The sequence below is a fragment of the Petromyzon marinus genome, chromosome 47 (genome assembly GCF_048934315.1).
Source record: "Petromyzon marinus isolate PM22_M1 ecotype Great Lakes invasive population chromosome 47, UKy_Petmar_22M1.pri1.0, whole genome shotgun sequence".
NCBI classification, from domain to species: domain Eukaryota; kingdom Metazoa; phylum Chordata; class Hyperoartia; order Petromyzontiformes; family Petromyzontidae; genus Petromyzon; species Petromyzon marinus.
In genome coordinates, this window is record NC_133713.1 from 6,078,521 (window position 1) to 6,099,005 (window position 20,485).

Sequence of the window (20,485 nt, forward strand, 5' to 3'; positions counted from 1 at the left end):
CGCAATGACGACCTGCGTTTATAGTGCCTCTGAACGTAAAACAAACGTAAACAAATACAAATTAGGCAACGGATGGGAATGAGAGGAAGCATGCAAGGGAAGGGGAGAAAATAAGCCATTCAGGGGGTCTGAAAGCATACGGTTTAAAATTATAGATGTTCGAAGAAATGTCTTCTTCTCGTCTGTGGCATAAGTGAATATCAACTTAGAGATCTATATCCATGTTTGCAAGGGATGTGAAAGCTGCAGGGGTGAGGCTCAATGATGTGCTGCAGAAGTTCACAATGCCTTCCGTGGTTCCGTCAGGGTCCGTGCAGTCGCACTGCGGGACTTCCTATCATTTTCCACTTACGAAGGTGGTGACCAGATGTGGCACCGTGAGTCGTGTGGATTCGATTGAGAGTCGCGTGCTCCACTCTGTTCAGAGAAGGGCCGACACCAGGTGGTGGTTCAGTGGTCGCTTCCGATGTGCGACAATTTTCTTATCGTTTTGTCTAAAGCGTTTGCACTGGTTTAAAAGTCAATGTTACGTTCTTACGTTGTCAATGGGGACTGCGCCAAGACCATCAACTCGCTTCTCGCAAATGCAGTTCAATCAAAGAGGTGGCTGGAACCCGGGTTCGATCCCAGACCCTTGTCCGTGCTTGCCAACGTGACGTCTTCGACGCGGCGTTAGCGCCTCGAGCCGTCCGGCTGCCCCACGACATCGGTGCTTTCTTATCTTTTGGTGGCGTAGGCGGTGAAGGACTCCCTGCTCTTGCTCGACGACGACTCGGTGCTCAAGTCGCTCGTGGACCTCGCCGACACCTGCCCCAAGTACCTCAAGGGCCACCTGGAGGACACCCTGAAGCTCGCCCTGCAGGTCCGCGCTCCCATCACGGCACCGCCAAGCGGCGACGCGTCGGTCCGGTCGACGACAATGTGCGACGTCGCCGGCGAGCGGCTAAGTGTCGTGTTCAGTGTTGTTAGACACCAGTGAGTGGAGTCGGTTTAACCCTTTCTCGTTCTTATGACGGATTTGTACGTCATCAGTTTTTCTTCCAATTCCCTTCCGATGATGTAAGTGTACATCATTAAAACGTGACCGGAAGAAAAAAAAAATTACTTTATTGGTGCCGAGGCTCCCACAAGACCATGCGGGGAGGGCGTGTGGCACAATTGTGCGCCAGCTATCTTAGAGTGCAGTTGTGTCGCTACAGTTTCCTGCGGTGAGTAAAATTAAAAAAAAACGACGCTATGCCTTTCTAAATTAAATTAACACTGAGCCGCTTTCGCGTTCCGAGATTCAGAGGTGACAGGGACCCCCCCACCCTCCAACTTGCAGACATCTCGGAATGGGAAAGGGTTCATTGCATTTGTACATCCCGTAAATATGCGTCGTGTTCTTCATGGTAGACGTTGAAAGTTTCGTGGCATTGTTTAATAAGAAAACCAGGAAGCCATGTGTGCAGGCGTCACGGTCCGTCTTTTGCACATTTGACAAATCGCTCGTGCCATTTGGGCGCACCGATCGAGAGCATAAAAATCGACTGATCGATTTGTCGTCAATGGTTTTTTTTTTTCATTCACGGTGACCGAGCAAAAAATCCATTTGCAGATCTGCGAGGATAGCAACATGGGCAACATGAGGAGGCACCTGGGCCTGGAGGTGATTGTGACACTGGCCGAGGCCGCCCCGGCCATGTTGCGAAAGCAGAAGGAGATCATCTCGTTGGCAGGTAAAATGAGCAGAAACTAGATTTTCTCCAGAGAAGGTGTGTGTGTGTAAGGGGTGGCTGTGGTGGCGAGATGTTAACTACCTCGCCTGGTATGCAGGAGGTTGTGTCTGGTTTGTTAATGATGTGGGTATTCGGATTGCGCCCGTTTGTGTGTGTATGCGATGTGCTAGGAAACAGGCGACCCTGGTTCGTTTCCTGCTCATAGTCAACACCTGTGACGATTATCTGTATCGGTCCTGGGTCTCCCCTAGGTTGACTCGACCTCAAATGAGTACCTGGTGCAATGTGTAACATCGTCACCGGGGAGACAAAGGCGGCCAGGCGTGGTGTTGGCCACCCCTCCACCCCCTTGTGTGTCGTGCCGGCCTTCATAGGTGATCGCTAACAGCACTTGCTCCTACAGTCTGTTAAGGCTATACGGGGGATCTTTGTCTTTCTTCTTGGACATTGCTGCCCCCATGTGACAGTCATTCGGATGCTCGACCTCATGGTGGATCTGGAGGACAACGAGCTGTGGTCGACATGTGACGAGCTGGAGGACGAAGACTATGACAGGTTTGCAAGCACTTTCTCTCGACAAAGGCTGCCCCATGGTGGAGAACTATTAACTACCTTGGCTGGTATACAGGAGGTTGTGGGTTCGATTCCGACCCTCGACGCCTGTTGTTGTATATTTTGAATTTGCATGTCTCTCTCCCCGTGGCCGCGTGCATTTTTCTCCGGGTCCTCTGGTTTTTCCCTCCACATTTAGAAACGTGCGTTGAGAGTGTTTGACTGCTATAAATTTACAGGTGATAAGTTACTTCGTTGAGCTATCATTTGTGGCCAAGGTCGCTTCTGAAAAAGATCTGCATAGCTAAGTGGGCCTTCCTTACCTGGTAAAATGAAGATAGTTTGGTTCGGTCACATGACGCCTACTATATTCTTGGTTCTTTCGGTAAAGTCACCACGTAGAAGGGAAACAAAAATAATAAAAATATAAAACAATACAATTCTCACGACGTTTCGACTGCAACACAATCAATCATCATCACCACAGCAAGAACATTTTCTTGCTTTGGTTTTCACACCTGATGATGATTGCTTGTGTTGCAGTCAAAACGTCGTGAGAATTGTATTGTTTTATATTTTTATTATTGTATTGTTTCCCTTCTACGTGACTTTACCGAAAGAACCAAGAATATGAATCTCTGCCGTCACGAAAGCTTTAAATCATGATGCCTACTGTTTTCATGAGTCTAAATCAGGGGATCAGCAACCGAAATAAAAAGAAGAGCTGTTATTTTCGACTTTGGTAAAAAATATATATTTTGAAGAGCTGCAGTGCATTGTGTGGCTAATACGAGACGGTGATCCTTAATAAGTAACGTCACGAAGCGGCCCTTCAAGAGTCACAGGTTTGCCGACCCCTGGCCTAAATGTTACATCAGTTTATCATTTGCACACGATTTGTGTAAACTGTAGATAATCGATTGTTGCACGTGCGATCCCGCGCACGTATCGCGATTGTAAGAACGGCGTTAATGGGTAGCACGCGTGATAGAGGTGCACATCTCGCACTGCAGAGGTTGCGTTACTCGGGGCAGCGGTAATTCCTCCCCCTCCTTCGCTTGTTGCCCGTGCTGCAGTAATGCGGTGGCGGGGGAGAGTGCGCTGGACCGGCTGGCGTGCGGTCTCGGAGGAAAGACGGTCCTGCCTTATGTCACCCCAAGGATCGGCAGCATGTTGCCCAGCCGTGAGTCTCGGTCGACGTGGTGTTTGTTTTTGACTTTCCCCAAGTTTCCCACGCTGCCTATTACCTCTCTCTCCCCCACTGTGAATACAGACTTCGGACCTTCCTGTCGTGCTCTGCATTGATCAGTCATGGCCCCTTGAAACCAATTTTTCCACCTCTGTTGCTTGCTTTACCTGCAGCATAATCATCACCCCCCCCCCCTCCTCCCATTTAGTCCTGGTTCCTGCTTCACGCGATGAAAGCACATTGTGGTGCAAAACTTTGCCAATTAATTTCAGAAATGCGTAGCAACATCGCCCCCTACTGTGAAAACTTTGCAGGACTCTCCTGAAAGTGTCCAGACTTGACACTTTATATATTTCTCCTTTATATAATCCAATTGTGCTCTCATCCTCATGCTGTAATGAAACAAATAATTGTTGTTTGAGATATCTTATCGCGAGCAGTATAATATCACTCTGTGTCACAGAACGGCCTCAGAAGATGATGTCCCTGCATTTGAAGTTCCTTATTTAAGACCCAATACTTCTTCACAATTCTAGCTAATCACCTGATGAAGTTGGTTGTAATCACTACCGAAACATCATTCTCGAATTGTAAATGTTGTTGGTTTACACTCCAACACACCGGTGTGCTGAACTAGTAACTACTTGGCACGTTTTCTTTACGTGACAAATTTTACTCATCGACTGTGTCGGGTGGTGGAAGGTTTAACGATACATCTAAATTTACGCGATCTAACCCAAAAAAAAACCTTTATGGATAATACTGGTCGTGAAAGCCTCCTTTTTGATCTTCGTAGCCACACTAGGGTGCACGCCTTTCTACGCCCTGCAGAGAATGTTCCTGCTTGCAAGTCCAGCTCTGCCCCGAAACTGGTTGGTGCTGTTATCGCTGCCCCTGTGAGTTATTGGTGCTGCCCCTGGGGCTCCTTTGTGAATGCTCCCGGGATCTTTATCCCCTGTGCTTGGCCTCAGCGGCCCTGGGGCCATGATGTGGTATTGCTCGCTCTCTCTCTCTCCCACCCCTCTCCCGTGCGTCCCTGCCCCCACCGCCCCACACATTTCTCCCCATTCCCTCGTGTCGTTCGCTGGCATACGTGTGAAGCCTCTCAAGGTAACGGTTTGCCTCCGGACGAGACGTGACTTGAAACTGTTGTCTCTTGTCCATTGTGTAGAGGACTGGAAGCACCGGCATGCGGCCCTCATGGCTCTGTCGGCCATCGGCGAGGGCTGCCACCAGCAGATGGAATCAATGCTTCCCGAAATCCTCAACTACGTGTTGCCCTTCCTGAGTGACCCGGTGAGAGGCGGTGCTCCCACTATGTCTCCCTGTGCCGCCACTGTGGCCGTTAGCGCTGTCTAATTATAAGTAGGTGCCTGACAACTGTGTGGAGTGCAACCAGGTAGCGCTGTATATTCATGGATGTTTGAACGTCTTTCGCGCCGTGCGTAACCGACCGTGCTCGTTGGAGGTGCGATGAAATTTAGCACGCTACGCTTTGCAAGTGGAAACCTGACTTCGAATCCTGGACATGGCCAACATGACGAATGATATATATATGAAACGTCGTGAGAATTTTATTGTTTTATATATATTTTGTTGTTTCCCTTCAACGTGACTTTATCGAAAGAATCAAGAATATATATGAACCGGTTCAGATATCTTTTTTTTCTTTCCACTGCTGCATGAGGGCCTCCCCCACGCTCTGTGGATCGTGGGGGTTATTTGACTGTACTTCATGCTGAGCAGTGTGGGTTGGTTGGTGGTGGGAGGACACGCACCTCCGATTAGCACGGTTGGCTACGTACGGTGCGAAAGAAGTTCAACATGCGTACACACGCACGCACATTGCACGCAGCGGCTTTTGGCCACCGCAAGACGTGCCACCGATGCCAACGAGCGCTTTTATTCACCCGCGGACCCCCCCCCCCCCCCCCAGCATCCCAGGGTGCGCTACGCCTCGTGCAACGCTCTGGGCCAGATGGCCACCGACTTCGCGCCCACCTTCCAAAAGAAGTTCCACGACAAGGTGAGTCGTCGCCGAAATTGGAAACCTGTCTCGCCACGCTGTCCCGCGCGTGCATTGACAATAGCCGGGGCCGCAAAGTAATTGGCACATGGCGTGTGATAACTCACTGTTGTAGACGTTACTGCCCAAGTTGGGTTCGTTCGCGTAAATGTAAATGTGTCGTTAACCCGCCACCACCCGATGGCACAGCCAATTAGTAATGTTTGTCACTTAAACAAAACGTGGCAATTAGATACTACTTCAGCACACCAGTGTGTTGGAGATTAAACCTACAACATTTACAATGTGACTCCCGAAGTTCTGAGCCATCTTACGAGAACCATACTATGCTATCTTGGGATTATTTCTGATTCATTGTTTTTGATAATTCACCAAGGCTCATAGAGCCAGCCAGACTGAGGTATTTTAAGAATTCCTCAGGTTCGTTATGAATTTCGAAGGCTCACAGAAATTGTTTTTTAAGAGTGACTAAACTTTGGGATTGGAGTGCTCATGCAGGAGTGAGCACTGCAGTACGAGCTACAAACCCAGCGAGATATATTCCCGGCTGTGGCAAACATCAGTGCTATATCAACTGGTCCTGGACCTCCCCTCCATGCCTGGCTTAGCATGGGGAAGCCTTCATCCAGCAGGGGATTGACAAATGATTGTACATAGATAGGCACGGGGAATGATCTTGTCATAAGCAAAGAGTGCAAACTGTTTGGCACCATCGAAGGAGCTCCGCTACGCCTCTCGTCCCAGGTCGTGTCCGGCCTGCTCATGGCGATAAAGGACAACGACAACCCACGGGTGCAGGCCCACGCGGCGGCTGCCCTCATCAACTTCACGGAGGACTGCCCCAAGACGTACCTGCTGCCCTACCTGGACAGCCTCCTCGACCACCTGGAAGCCATCCTCAACGTCAAATTGCAGGAGGTGCCTAAGGGCCAAATATGACTTTCAGTGCCTTTGCTGGGCTGGAGATTCATCCCTCGGGGAAAGAAAAAGTTCCCCACCCCATACCTTAGTGGTCTGCAGTGATGTGATCACCTTCTCTGCCCATTCTTCCGTCCTTTCCTTTCTGTCCGTCCCATCGTTTGTTTGAACCTCCCATTTTTCTGCCCGTCGCAGATGGTGATGAACGGGAAGAAGCTGGTGCTGGAGCAGGTGGTGACGGCCGTGGCGTCTGTTGCCGACACGGTGGAGGAGCGCTTCGTGCTGCACTACGACCGCTTCATGCCCAAGCTCAAGTACATCGTTGAGCGCGCCACCGAGAAGGAGATGAGACTGCTGCGCGGCAAGACCATCGAGTGCATCAGCCTCATCGGCCTGGCCGTCGGGCAGCAGAAGGTACGGGGACGTTCACAGGCGTCTCTCTCAGTCGGGGGTGGGGACGACCAAGTGAGACGTGGTCTGCTTTAAACGGCATCTGTAAGTTGCACGGCGCCCGCAGCCATCTGTGATAACACCAGCGAAAGATGAAATGCAGCGCTGCGTTGCTTGCACGCCATGAAAACACATTTTCCAGAAATTGCCGCCTCGGGTCATTTTCTAGCAACATCTGAACTGGCTCGCAAAGCTTCACATCAAAATACGTGGCAGTTTGCACTGCCACACGAAATAATTATAAGGTGTTGGGAACCTTTTCCTATGGAAGGCTGAATAGAACTATCGAATACCTTTTGATGGGCAATAACATTAACACACACACCCCAGTCACTTCTGTCACTGCAAGGGGCTCTTGCAATATTACATTTAAAAAAATACATTTTCCCTCCAGTACTAAATTACTGCTTATAGGATGCATGACGCGACAGATAAATATTTTATGTGAGGACCGTTTCAAAGTTGTGTCGGCCTCATGTGTGACCACGGGGCAAATTAAATAAATTCATCGGTCCTGCTCGGCATCGTCACATCCTCGGTAATGAGCGAAGTAATTTTCACGTTTGGTCCGTGTTGTCTCCGTTTCGCCATCGTGCAGTTTATGGCTGACGCGGCGGCCGTGATGCAGCTGCTGCTGAACACACAGACGGAGTCGACGCAGCTGGAGGACGACGACCCACAGGTACGACCAAAGCCCCAGTTCTTACGGAGAGGGTCCTCGCCTACAAACATCGGATAGTTCACCAGCATTGGTTAAGGCAAGCCTGACTGCTGATGAGACATGGAGTGTCGACAACAATCAGAGTTTGGCTTGTTTTGAACCAAATGCTTGATGATAAGATGTATGTTTGTATGTTGAACTCCTTTTGCTGCCAAACGTTGCTCATTGAAGGTGCGGGGTGCACTCTTACAAGGCCATGCGGTTTGTTGTCCTTTCCCCACACCTCCCAATTAGCATGGCTGGCTATGTACCACTGGCGGAGCCAGTGGGGGGGGTGGGTTGGCACGTGCCCCCCCAATGATCCGATCGAAATCCCTAATTTCGATCAGATCATTGGGGTTTATTAGTAATAAATCGGCATTTTGCGATCCCCACTGCCACTGTGTAGCATATTATTATGTGCCAGGGACTCTATGAGATGATAGGATAATAGTCTGAGTCCATAATTGGCAATAAGTAGCGGCAAAGCGGTTATAAGTGACTCAGAATTGTGCGCAGTTGCGTATACAGTACACGACTTCCCTGAAGGCATCATCACCTTCAGCGAGCGCGATGCCGATCACACAACGCGGTTCGAATTCGACCCTCAATCGATGGCTCCAAGGGACAACTCCTTACTTACTAACAACTCCTCTATCATTTTTATTGCTGGAGGGGTTGCCCCCCCCCTACCTGAAAATCCTGGCTCCGCCATTGCTATGTACAATGCGAAAGAAGTTCGACATACAGAAGACTGATGATGATTCTTGCTCCAATTTGACATTGAAAACCACTGTTGACTTTCCCACAAGGTGGTGCGCATTTTTATCGACCCCGGAGATATGATTGCGAACCGCTTGCTCGAGCTCTGAGCCACCCCACCCACACGTGCAAATCCTTGCTCTGATCCTGGGGCGGTGTGGTGTCTGCCGGCAGATCTCGTACATGATCTCGGCGTGGGCGAGAATGTGCAAGATCCTGGGCAAGGACTTTCAGCAGTACCTGCCCGTGGTCATGGGGCCACTTCTGAAAACCGCCTCGATGAAGCCGGAGGTGGCCCTGTTGGATGGTGAGTGTCGCCCGCCGAGACCTCGGCCTGCCTTGGTCGTGGCCCAGCTGTGAGGCGCGTTCAACCGCTCGTTGCGTAGGTTCGCGGTTCAAATGTGGCGAGCCACCCTGGTTAATACTGCTCTTGCTGCGTGTTTATGAACCATAAAGAAAACTTACGCGCTGCCTGCTTCACAGGGGAACGTTAAATATTCCGTGACGTCATTAGAAAAAAAGAGTAAACCGTGCCGGCCTTTATAGGCGCTTGATAACAGCACTTGCCCCAACAGTCTGTTAAAGGCTATATCATAAAAATAAACTATGCGCCGCCTGCTTCACAGTGAAACATTAAACATTCCGTGACGTCATTCGAAGAAAAAAACCAGTATAAACCGTACGTGCCAGCGTCACGGGCCAAATTTGCCGAACTTATGAAAATTACCCAGAAGTTACTCAATACGGCGTGCATGCTATTGGCAGACTAGCTTCCTCTAAAACACAGCACATTTGTGATAACCCTGGACGGCAACTTGGGGAATAACAAATGTACTTAATTATTAATTTAACAATGAATTAAAATTAATTCTCATGCTCGTGGTAGTTCTTTAGAGTTGTGTGTGTGTGTGTGAGAATTGAATATTGACTTCGTGAAAATTGTTTCGTTTATTAAGTTTGTTGAATCAGTTGCCAGGATTGAGCAAAATCCTAGCCCCACTTTTCATCCAGGCAACTTGGAAAGCACAGACTAATTGTTGCGAACCTAACATTTAAACTAACAACGACATATTTAAGCATCACAATTAATAGGCCAAAAACATAGATTGTTAATCCACTTCATCCCCTATGGGACGTGAGGCCGCAACGAGTTTCCATCCACCGCTTCCTGTCCTTGGCAACATGTTGAGCCTCGCCCCAAGAGAGGTCGATCGCTGCCACCAGCTCGTACTTGACGGTCTCAAAGGGACTTTCGCTACTTACGAACATTCGACCTATGGACTTTCAGAGATACGAACAAACCTGGCCGTGTGTCCAGTTGCCTGTTCGGATTCGAGAGTCGTAAGTTCAATCACCGCGCAAGAGATGGCGGTGGTGGCATCTACATTTTCAGAGCGTGAAGAACCAGTGGCATCTACACAAGATTATACAACTTTAAAACCTTTCCCCGTGTTTGGTGTACATGCCGTACAACGTGTTTAGAATCGACAGGAGTACAGGTGTAAAGTTGGACGAACAAATCGACTTGGACAGACCGAGTGAGGCGAACATTTTAAATCGACAACGCAAATGAGATTGCAAACAATATAAAAAAAAATCTTTAATTGAATCATAAAATCACGGCGATGAATCTTCAGGTTTCTAACTTCTAGGCGGTTTGCCCGAGGCGTCTGACGATGTTGACCACAGCGAAACCCCCTTGATTTTACTCAAATTCCTGGGTTAATGATGACGTCCGTTCGCATGTGAGAGAAGAATCAGGAGGCCGGTGTGAGAACTGGTCATTTGCTTTTGTCTTTCAGCCCAGGACATGGAGGAGATGGAGGACGACAGCTGGGAGTTTGTGAGCCTCGGAGATCAGCAGAGTTTCGGGATAAAGACGGCCGGCCTCGAGGAGAAAGCCACCGCCTGCCAAATGCTGGTGCGCAAAACTAAAATGTAAAACTGTTTGAAACATTTTATTTTACCAGGTAAGGCTCACCGAGCTATACAGCTCTCTTTCAGAAGCGTCCTTGGCCACAAATGATAGCTCAACTCAGTGGCTTATTACGTGGACATTTATAGCAGCCAAATACTCTTAAACATATGTTTCTAAATGTGGAGGGGATAAACCAGAGGACCCGGAGCCAAATCCACGTGACCATGGGGAGAACCTGCAAACTCTAAATATACAGCAGGGATGTCAGGGTCGGGATCGAACCCACGACCTCCTGTATTTTATAGATACTCCTGTATAGATATTTCCAGACCCCAGTTTCCAGCCGAGCATCTCTTTCAAGTAAAAACAATGAAGATTGTTAGGTCTTCTGTTACTGCCTCGGTTTTCGTGGTCGTGCAGTGTAGCTCTCCGATGTCTTTTCGGGTCATACCGCCACGTGTTGTCCGGTGTGATGTCCGACGTTTCATTCCACATGTTCGGAGCTTCTTCAGTGACTCAATGGAGCAGGCCACGTAGATAGAAAAAATATTCAAAAAAATAACAATATCAATACGTTTCGATCGCAACACAAGCAATCGTCTTCAGGTGAAAGACGATTGCTTGTCTTGCAATCGAAATGTCGTGATATTGTTATTATTTTTATAATTTTTTCTATCTACGTGGCTTCACCGAAAGACCCAAAGAATATGAATTCCTGCAGTCACGAAAGCTTTTAGTCGAGATTCAATGGAGCAGCTCAAGTTCTCCCTCGGTTATATGTTATGATCTTTTTGTTTTTTTTATATTTAGTTACTTGCTTAGCTCTTTCTCTAATTTGCACTCCTATTGTGGTTTTTATGTTTGATTTTTTCGCTGTTGTAACTTGCTGACCCGCCCATACTTGACCATCTGTGAAACTTCATAGCTCATGAGATTCTTCCTACAGTCTAAAAATAAAGATTCTGATGTAGTATTTATCGGCTGCTGCTGGCGTCTGATGAAGGCCGGCCTACACGTGGTACAACCCGGAAACACCTCGGAGAGGTCTTCTCTTCTTTAGTCCTTTGCCCAATGGCAGGTCTTTGACTCAAACTCTCCCCCCCCATTCTTCTGGCCATTGTTGAACTATCTGCTGATTTCACGGTACGACATCCCCCTTCATTCAATTCGTCAAGCAGCGTCTTTATTTTTCTGCCTCTTGGTCTCTTTCCAACATCATTCTTAGAACTTCATGGAACTTTCACATCTGAGATTGGAAACTCATTTTTTTTAGAACTGCTTCTTGCGTGTTAGTTTTGTTGTTCTCCCTCCCCCCTCCGCACCTACGATTATCACGGTTGGCTACATACGGTGCGAAAGAAGTTCAACATACACGTACATACAATCCACGCGTTTATCTCTTTTGTCTGGATTGTCAAGTCTCGGCGATGAAATAGACCGATAGTCACCTTGTTGCGTTTTTTCTCTGTGCATCTCGTCGTGGGGGCTTGCCCGTTAGGTTTGCTACGCGCGCGAGCTGAAGGAGGGCTTTGCGGAATACACGGAGCAGGTGGTGAAGCTGATGGTCCCGCTACTCAAGTTCTACTTTCACGACGATATCCTCACAGCCGTGTTCGCGCAGCGCAGTCAATAGTTCTCGAGCAAGTGGTTCTTAACCTGGGGTGCACGCAAAACCCCCTGGAGGTGGAGGTACCCTTTTTTGAGGAGTGTGAGACATGCCAGATTTTTTTAGGAAGGTAAATCGTCGAAAGACAAATTGAGCACTCACACGTAAGTACAGCTACTTTGTTATGATCAAACTTATGTATTTAGTAACGTGATTTTTTTTTTACGATTGAGAACCAAAGGGGTGCAAGGCTGCAGGGAAGGTTAATAACCGCTGGTCTAGAAGTCAACAGTGATATCCTGCTTAGATGAGCACTAAGGCAGTACTCATCTCCTGTTTAAAGCTCTCAGCCAGTGGTTGAGATTCCAAACGAATGAACAGTTTTTACGACTCCTTCAATAGCGCTTGTTCGTTTCTGGCCACATTACAGTTTGGGCATTTGGTGGCTGTGCTCGGCAAAGCGCCATTGAAAAATACAAGCTGGTTCACCGGACACTTTCCTTGACTCTTTCATTTATTTTGGGGATTTTTTTATATCTCCGCGCGTGGATTTCTCCTCTGCGGCACGCGTGCGCATGGCTGCGGCAGAGTCTCTGCCGCTGCTGCTGGAGTGTGCGCGTATCCGCGGCCCCGAGTACCTGGCTGAGATGTGGCACTTCATGTGCGGAGACTTCATCAAGGCCATCGGCACCGAGCCGGACTCCGACGTCATCTCGCAGATCATGGAGTCCTTCGCCAGGGTGCGACGAGCCACACTTACATCCAGCCCACCCCCCTCCACCCGGTCACAATCCCATTAACCAATCTTGATTTAAATAGCGCGCTTCACGTGGTGACACAGCGCAGTGGTAGCGCGTTCGCTGCTTGTGCGTCACCGCGGATGTTGAAAGATTCCAGTGACGTCATTGAAAGAAGAGTAGGCCATTGCGTACTTGCATCATGGTCTACATTAGCCAAAATTAATTTAAATATGTATACCTGCTTGTGTGTTTGCTATGTACGTCAATTGACACTCTGGGACACCCTAGGAAAACTAAATGTTTCATCTCAAGGGATTATTATCCAGGTGAAAATTTTTTCAATCGAAATATAAATCGTTTGTTAGGTGTAGGTGGCTTCGTGCGTTTGTTTTACACGTGTGGGACCATAATGGGATCGTGCTGTGCCTGCTCGCCCTTTGACAATTGCCCTGTGCCCCCAGTGTGTGGAGCTGATGGGCGAGGGATGTCTTGACAAAGAACACTTTGTGGAGCTTGGGAACATCCTGAAGGCAAAGTTGGAGGAGCACTTTAAAAACCAGGAGCTCAGACAAGGTGAGGCATCTTGTGGGTCGACATTAACTATTACATTGACTTCTGATTACTGAACGAATACATTATAAGGTCGCACTCATTACACATGATGTGCTTGCCACAAATGAACCACAATACCTTGGTGATCTCATCAAGGAGCATAAACATACCAATATAAGACCACAGAGCATGGGCAATTATCGGCCACAGTTCTGGAGTTCTGGCTTTTCATTCTTGCTTGTCTGGCTTCCCGTGCCTCTTCGAAAAACCGCACGTTACAAATGCTGCAGGGTTTATAGATGCAATTTGCATGACTGAAGCTATAAAATAAAACAAACATGAATTATCATTTAATGATTTCGACATTTTTTTCATGCAGAAAAGAGGAAAGACGAAGATTACGACGAACAAGTGGAAGAGACATTACAAGACGAGGTAAATTCAGTTAATTATTATTGTGCCCGCACCTCCGATGAGCACAGTTAGCTACTTGCGGTGCAAAAGAAGTTCAGCATGCATACATATGGAATGACCGAGGCAGGCATACGGGCAGACGGACAGTCAGGAAGTAGGCCAAGGCCTCCTATTGGTGCAGAGAGGCCTCCAAATTGATTGGTCGGGAGGCAAGGTTCAAAAGGATTGGAGGAGAGATTCAAACTTGAAAGTCGGGAAGCGAGGGTTGACGAGAGAGGCGACGCTCGACACCCGTTGGTGGAGGACGAGGATTGGCCGAAATGAGTGGGGCGAGCAATGGTTTGAGAGAGAGGGCTCGAAGGGTATTAAAGGGGAGAGCACAAAAGGGGGGGAGGGGGACGTTCGGGGGAGAGTACGAGCTTCACGGATCAAGAGAGAAGCCCGGGCCTAGTGTTGGTACCGTGTCCAATACAAGTGTAGTGACATGACGTCACAACTACGGCGGGTCTGTATACACATGACGTCACTACCATGTTGGGTCTGTATGTGTGACATCACTGCCTGTTCGGTACGGAGGCTGTTGATGGGTGCCACGGGGGTTGTGTCAGGCCATGGCACTCCGAGTGACCCCGGCTGGACACGTGACCGGATCCAAGAGGGGGCCGAGGGCCCTGGGGGTCTCGTGGTCATGCAGGGGAGTCTTCTCGAGGGTTCAAGAAGGGGGGCGTTGGCCGGCCACGCCGGAGAGGCTTTTTGGCGGGCTCAGCGCGCAGAGCTGGGCTGTTGGTGCCTGGGATGAAGCCGTCTCACGAAGACTCTGAAGAAGCCTCCAGCCGTCGTGGCCAAGCAGAAGCCCTCCTGGCTTGGCCACGCCAAGTAGTGTCTAAGTGTCAGCGAGTGTAGGACGGTGGTCACCACCCTAAGTGTATTTGTGTTGCAGTTGTGCTACAGTTGAGTTAAATAGTGTTGCCTCCACACGAGTGTGTGCGCCTTAATCGGACCATTACACAAAGCTCTGAGTAACAACGTCTCGGCGTTTTTACACTTATATGCTACACTGGACTGTCCTTAACCGTGATGGAATTATATGTGGGGAGGTACATTTACCTCCATAAGTGGGGAATTAATTTACGTCGGTTTTTGTTTTTCACGTCCTGGAATAGTTGTGTTCCTGAAACGAGTGGGTATTAAAATGTCACCGATTTGCATGTCGCCGTGCGCAGGATAACAGCGACGTGTACACGCTCAGCAAAGTGTCCGACATCCTGCACGCCATCTTCACTTGCTACAAGGAGACGGTGCTGCCCTGGTTCGACCTCTTTCTCCCGCTCATCGTCAGCCTCATCGTACGTATGCCACCTTGGACCCCTCAATGTCAAGTGCTTCGCCTCTGCCTCCTTACCCATTGTACGACTGAGCCGTACCGTGCTGTGCCAAGCCGGCGCGGGTGGCTCAATGTTTTTCCACTGAAAGCCGAGGCTCTGCCGACAACGTCGCACGTAACAAACGTGTCATTAGCCTCCACCCCTGGCCCTGCTTGGCCCCAAGCCAGTTTCAGTTGTCTTGTGAGACCAGCATAGCACAGTTTCGTTGTTTACAGCTTGGAACTGCTTAGAGCCAGTAGAAAACCAACCGAGCCTTCGAGGCTTCGAGGCCATGTGCTGGCTCGGTTCGGATATGCCGCAATCGGTCAACAGGGCTCGCATAGCAGTTCTGCCAGGGAGATTTTGGAAACCCTGTGAATAATTTAACCATGTTTCCATAGGATAAGTCTCGATAAACAACACATCCATATTCTAAAGTTCTGTTCTTGTTGCCGCTGCTGCTGTTTCAACCAGGACCGAAACCGTCCATGGGCCGACCGCCAGTGGGGATTCTGCGTGTTCGACGACCTCATCGAGTGCTGCGGCCCGGCCTCGCTCAAGTACTCGGAGTACTTCCTGCGGCCCATGCTGGAAGGCGTATGCGAGTCGAGCGCCGAGGTGCGGCAGGCAGCCGCGTATGGTGTGGGCGTGATGGCGCAGCACGGAGGGCCCGGCTATGCCCCGGCTTGCACTGGTAACTAAAACTTTTAAAACTGTTTTAAATGTTTTTTTTTTTTAATTTATCGGGTAAATTCTCACTGAGCCATATAGCTCTTTTTTTTTTTTTTTAGAAGCAACCTGGCTATCACAAATGATAGCTCCACGAAGTGGCTTATCACGTGGGAATTTATCACGGCCCAAATTCTCTAAAACGCGTCATGTTTCGAAATACGGAGGAAAAAAAACCGGAGGGCATGGAGAAAAATCCACGTCACCACGGGAAGAACATGAAAACTCCGAATATTCAGGCGGCAGGGTTGGTATCCAACCCACGACCTGTGTACCAGGCGAGGGAGTTAACATCTCACCACCGTGGCGCCTTTATGACGTTGCCGACCTGCAGTCTCTACCGTCTGTCTTTAGCCTTTCACCTCCTGCACTCTGCTCACTGCCCCCTGTATAACATCTGCTTCCTGCCCTCGGCCATGTCCTCTGCTCTGTGTCCAGTACCTTCTTATGTCTGCTTTCCATTCTCTACCGGTCTGCGCATTCCTAAATGGCCCATCTTTGCTGGGTGGCCCGAATGTGACGATTCAGGGTCACGATTCAACTTGTCCATTGTTTATTAGTATTTTGTTCATTCTGGTTTGCACGTAGGTTATGTGGAGGCTGCAGGGTTTCCATGAGCTAACACAAATCGGAAATTATTATGAATATTGGGTGTGAATGAAAATGAGGACTGGAGGGAGTTTACAACTCAACAGGCACAAAAAAAGAATACATCCACAATTAATGTAAAATACATTTATTTATAAAATAAAAATAAAAACGCAAACTTGAGGAATATCAGTCCCTTTCTTCATTCATGTAATAAACAAAGTAAATAAAATAAACATGAAAGTATTAAACCACATTTTGGAAATGAACTTACCTTAAATGATGATGCTGCTGCACATCATCACATTCTCTGTCATCACTTTCTCTCTCATCACATTCTCTGCCATCACATTCTCTCCCATCACTTTCTTTCTCTCGATGCGGTCATGTAGAGTTCTGGATGCGCGATGCGCGGACAGCAGGTTCGTGAATAGCGACGGAATACCGCAACATACTACCACAATTCTGCTTCCCACCATCATCAACCCACGCTGACCAGTGTAGCGAAATATTTAATTATTATTATTATCATTGCGTGTTGTCTACCTGGGAAAGCCTTCCTGAGCATCGTGAATTATTTTTTTTCCGGAGAGATTGCTATGCGCTTCCCAATTTAAGTAATTTGCAAGCATTTATTCAAACTGGACAAATTTGGACCGTGACGCCAGATTGTATGTATGTTGAACTTTTTTCGCACCGTACTTTGCCAACTGTGCTATTACGCACAACTCGCATGGCATAGGGAAGCCTTACCCCAGCAGTGGATTGACAAAGCGCCGCACATGCCTGCGTTTTATCGCAACAAATACATCGTTTGTCATTGTACACCCACCACAACTAGACACGCTTGACACTCTCCAACAATCCTCCCCTCTGCTGTGCCCTTCCTTATCCATGCAGAGGCACTGGGGCTGCTAATGCAGGTGATCCAGGACTCGCAGTCTCGCGTCAAGGAGAACATCAACGCCACGGAAAACTGCATCTCGGCCGTGGGGAAGCTGCTTAAGTTCCGGCCGGACTGCGTCAACACGCAGGAGTTCCTTCCGCTTTGGCTGTCCTGGCTGCCGGTCACTGAAGACAAAGAGGAGGCCGTGTTCTGCTACAACTACCTCTGCGATCTCATCGAGAGGTGCGTATATATATGCATGTTGAACTTCTTTCGCACCACCGTAAGTAGCCAACCTTGCTGATCGGAGGTGCGGGGGAAGGACAACAAACTTTAGGTTTCTGTGTCAGTCTGTCTGTGTGAGTGTACATAATTTTGAACATCTTTTGCAACATCGTACGTAGCCAACCGTGCTAATTGGAGGTGTGGGAAAAGGCCAACAACTAAGCACAAAAAGCAGTTCTAAAGAAATGAGTTTTCAGTAGTAGTAATAGGTTTTTACCCTTTTATCTGGCACCAAACTGACACCTTTATACAAGGGATCATGTTTGCAATAACCACAATGCAAGCAGTCAAAATGCAAACAAAAAGAGACAACTCTGATAATGATATTGGCACTGTCCTTGAATTTGATTGGTCCACACCCGAGACGGCTTTTCTTAGAGCCTAGTCTCCACTGGTGTTGGACCAGATGACGCCAAAAGGCGTACAACTCAAAAACAGCGCACTATCAGAGTATTGAGAGCTCGGGGTAAGCACTTACATTATGAGGCCTCCTTTGCCAGTAGCAAGATAAAGTAATAGGTTTTTACCCTTTTATCTGGCACCAAACTGACAGTTTTGATTTAAAAGTGCATAGCTCTAGTGGCTTCCTAATATCGGAAGGAAGAGCGTTCCAGACGGCCACAGAAGCGGGGGGGTTCAGGAACTGGGGCGGCGAGTAGGGCAGGCTTGGGGTTGGGGGGGAGGTACCTTTTGAGGAATTGACAAATTATTTGGTGATACTGCATTGACAGTGGTGCGCCACCAGTGCAAATAATAATTAAAAACAATTCGCAACATTTGTCAGTAACACTGCCTTAAAAATAATTATTTTACAGGAGACATTTCAGTCAGTGGCCCTCATAGCACAATGTTTTGAGGACGAGGTCTACCAGACTGTGACCGTTTTTTGTTGTCCATACTTTGTTCAAACACACCTGTTTGCCCGCATTGCCCGCACAGTAACAACCCGCTGGTGCTGGGCCTCAACAACGCGAACCTGCCGAGCATCCTCGCCATCATCGCCCAGGGGGTGGCCAACGAGGCGACGAGCGAGGACGCTGCCTGCACGGCGCGGCTCGTCAGCGTCGTGCGCCAAGTACAGGTGCGTGCGTGCGTGCGTGCGCGCCACACCCGTGATTGTCCAATCCTCGAGCAATGCAATCCCATATCACTGTCGAGATCGCGCTCGCCATTTTCAAGATCCTCCACAGTGCAAACTTGCTCACGCGTCACACCAGGTACTCGGTCAAGAATCGGTCGACCCGAAGGGAGAGGCCCCGGACTGGTTCGGATATCAATTGCTGCCGATGTTCGCCATGGCCAGGAATCAAAAGAGATGTCGCCGGATCCGTAGCACAGTGCGCTCGCCACTCTGCCGCCGCTCCCCCCGCTTCGCCCTTTATTTTCCCATTCGTAACCTTTCTGTGGCCCTGCTAATGTTCACTTGGGTTGTCTCGCGCAGGCGTCCGGAGAGCTGTGGGCCGCCTGCCTGTCGCAGCTCGACAAGGAGCAGCAGCAGTTCCTCGACAGCCTCCTCAGTGCAGCATGAGCAGATTGGGCACGCACGCTTACGCGCACGCACGACCACAGGCACCGCATGCACGCACACAGAGGGTGTACCTTAGGCTTGGGAGGGGGGCGGGGGGGGGTGAGGGGACGCTGAACGATACGCCGCTATCACCGAGCGCCCGCCGGCGAGGCCGTGCCCCTCCTAGCTTGCGGAGTGGCGCTCAGCCCCAGGAGGGGGCGCCCGTTGCCTCTGCCCTCCTGCGGCATATTTGCACGCGTGGCGGATTGACGGCCCGGGACGCTGCTCTTGCCCCGCGAGTTAGTTGGTTGCATTGGTTGAAGTAGCGTTCATGCGGCCCAACCTCCCCCCCCGCCCGCCCACTGCCATCCAACCCAGTTGGCTTTGAAGGTTCCCTTTCGTTCGAAGGCTCTTTCAGTTGTGGGTGTACTCAAGTGGTTTGTTCGCAGCAAGTCGGCAATCAAAAAATAAAGCAGCAGCAGCAGCTCTTGGGGAAGAGAGGAAATTGTGAAAATGTTGTCCTGGCCAAAAATTGTATCTCACAGCTAAAGGGGAGGGGTGAGGGAGGTCAAGTGTTGTTCGGGCCAAAGTGGGGACTATCCCCAACACCCCTGCACTCCCAAGTGTAATGTTATTACGACTGCATCCATGACTCCCAATTAATATTTAAAGTGTGTCGTGACTGCTACCATTTATATTTTTCATTGTTGGGGAGTCAAAACCGCTATTGGAATCCTGACTTTGTCACTGCATTCCCCCCTGAGTCTCTTCCTCCCTCTGTCTAGAGCCCGCTGCTTATTCTGCTGCCGTGCGTGGTTCCAAGAGACACTTTTGTATAGTAATGTTTTGCCCTTGCTGCAATGTGAACAATGTGATTGAATCGGCCTTAGCTCGGATAACTTTACTGCGTAGTTTATTTCACTCGGTGTAATTTAGATTTTGATTTCCCGTTGCAATGTTTGTTAACTAATAAAAAAAAAATGTTTAACTAAATGGGCATTGCATTTCAACGGTTGAGTGGAGAGTGCATCACGGTTGTCCTTTCGCACCTTTCCTCAAGACCACCACCGTCTTGAAGTGAATAACCTGACCAACACTTCCATGCTGGGAGATAACATTTATTTTTACAAATTGCACCGAAAATGGCAGAACGTCGAAGCACGGGCGAATTTGATTTGTAATTACACAGCAGCATCCTTGGTTAAAATGTTACTTTCATCGGCAAGGCAGTTTTACACACGTTCCTCTTGAATCGTCCATCGGTCCATACTCAATTCAGAAGTGGAACGCACACAAAGGATGTTGTTCACTATTATTATTATGACTCCACACGTGCATGTTGTGGAGGTATGATTTGTAGCACGGAAATCGTGTAGAAGTATGTTCTGATTAAACATTTTTTTTTCGTTAAATGTGGACTGTCTGCCCAAAACAAATTTTTGTCCGGGTGTGTATTACATGGTCACAAGCACTCAAAGCACACGTGAACGTCTTCAAATTGGCTTAAATATATATTTTAAACCCAGTGCGACTCAACGTGGAATCTTGTGTAGTTTACTTTGTTTCCAAATCTCTGGTTAT

The 20,485-nt window shown here is 48.8% G+C and overlaps 1 protein-coding gene across 1 annotated transcript in view; it reads left to right on the forward strand.

Annotated features, from left to right (window-relative positions):
- Positions 1-19,897, forward strand: part of IPO5 (importin 5) — a 33,835-nt gene extending 13,938 nt beyond the window's left edge. Inside the window, exons 7-26 of the mRNA XM_032972062.2 lie at positions 737-862; positions 1,598-1,718; positions 2,186-2,273; positions 3,347-3,453; positions 4,631-4,755; positions 5,396-5,485; positions 6,230-6,403; positions 6,599-6,817; positions 7,452-7,535; positions 8,490-8,622; positions 10,118-10,236; positions 11,732-11,828; positions 12,407-12,579; positions 13,041-13,152; positions 13,511-13,566; positions 14,769-14,891; positions 15,384-15,603; positions 17,127-17,355; positions 18,337-18,478; positions 18,839-19,897. Coding sequence (XP_032827953.1) covers positions 737-862; positions 1,598-1,718; positions 2,186-2,273; positions 3,347-3,453; positions 4,631-4,755; positions 5,396-5,485; positions 6,230-6,403; positions 6,599-6,817; positions 7,452-7,535; positions 8,490-8,622; positions 10,118-10,236; positions 11,732-11,828; positions 12,407-12,579; positions 13,041-13,152; positions 13,511-13,566; positions 14,769-14,891; positions 15,384-15,603; positions 17,127-17,355; positions 18,337-18,478; positions 18,839-18,925 — 2,625 coding nt within the window. The 3' untranslated portion in view covers positions 18,926-19,897. The remainder of the gene's footprint in view (positions 1-736; positions 863-1,597; positions 1,719-2,185; positions 2,274-3,346; positions 3,454-4,630; positions 4,756-5,395; positions 5,486-6,229; positions 6,404-6,598; positions 6,818-7,451; positions 7,536-8,489; positions 8,623-10,117; positions 10,237-11,731; positions 11,829-12,406; positions 12,580-13,040; positions 13,153-13,510; positions 13,567-14,768; positions 14,892-15,383; positions 15,604-17,126; positions 17,356-18,336; positions 18,479-18,838) is intronic.
- The last annotated feature ends 588 nt before the right edge of the window (positions 19,898-20,485 follow it).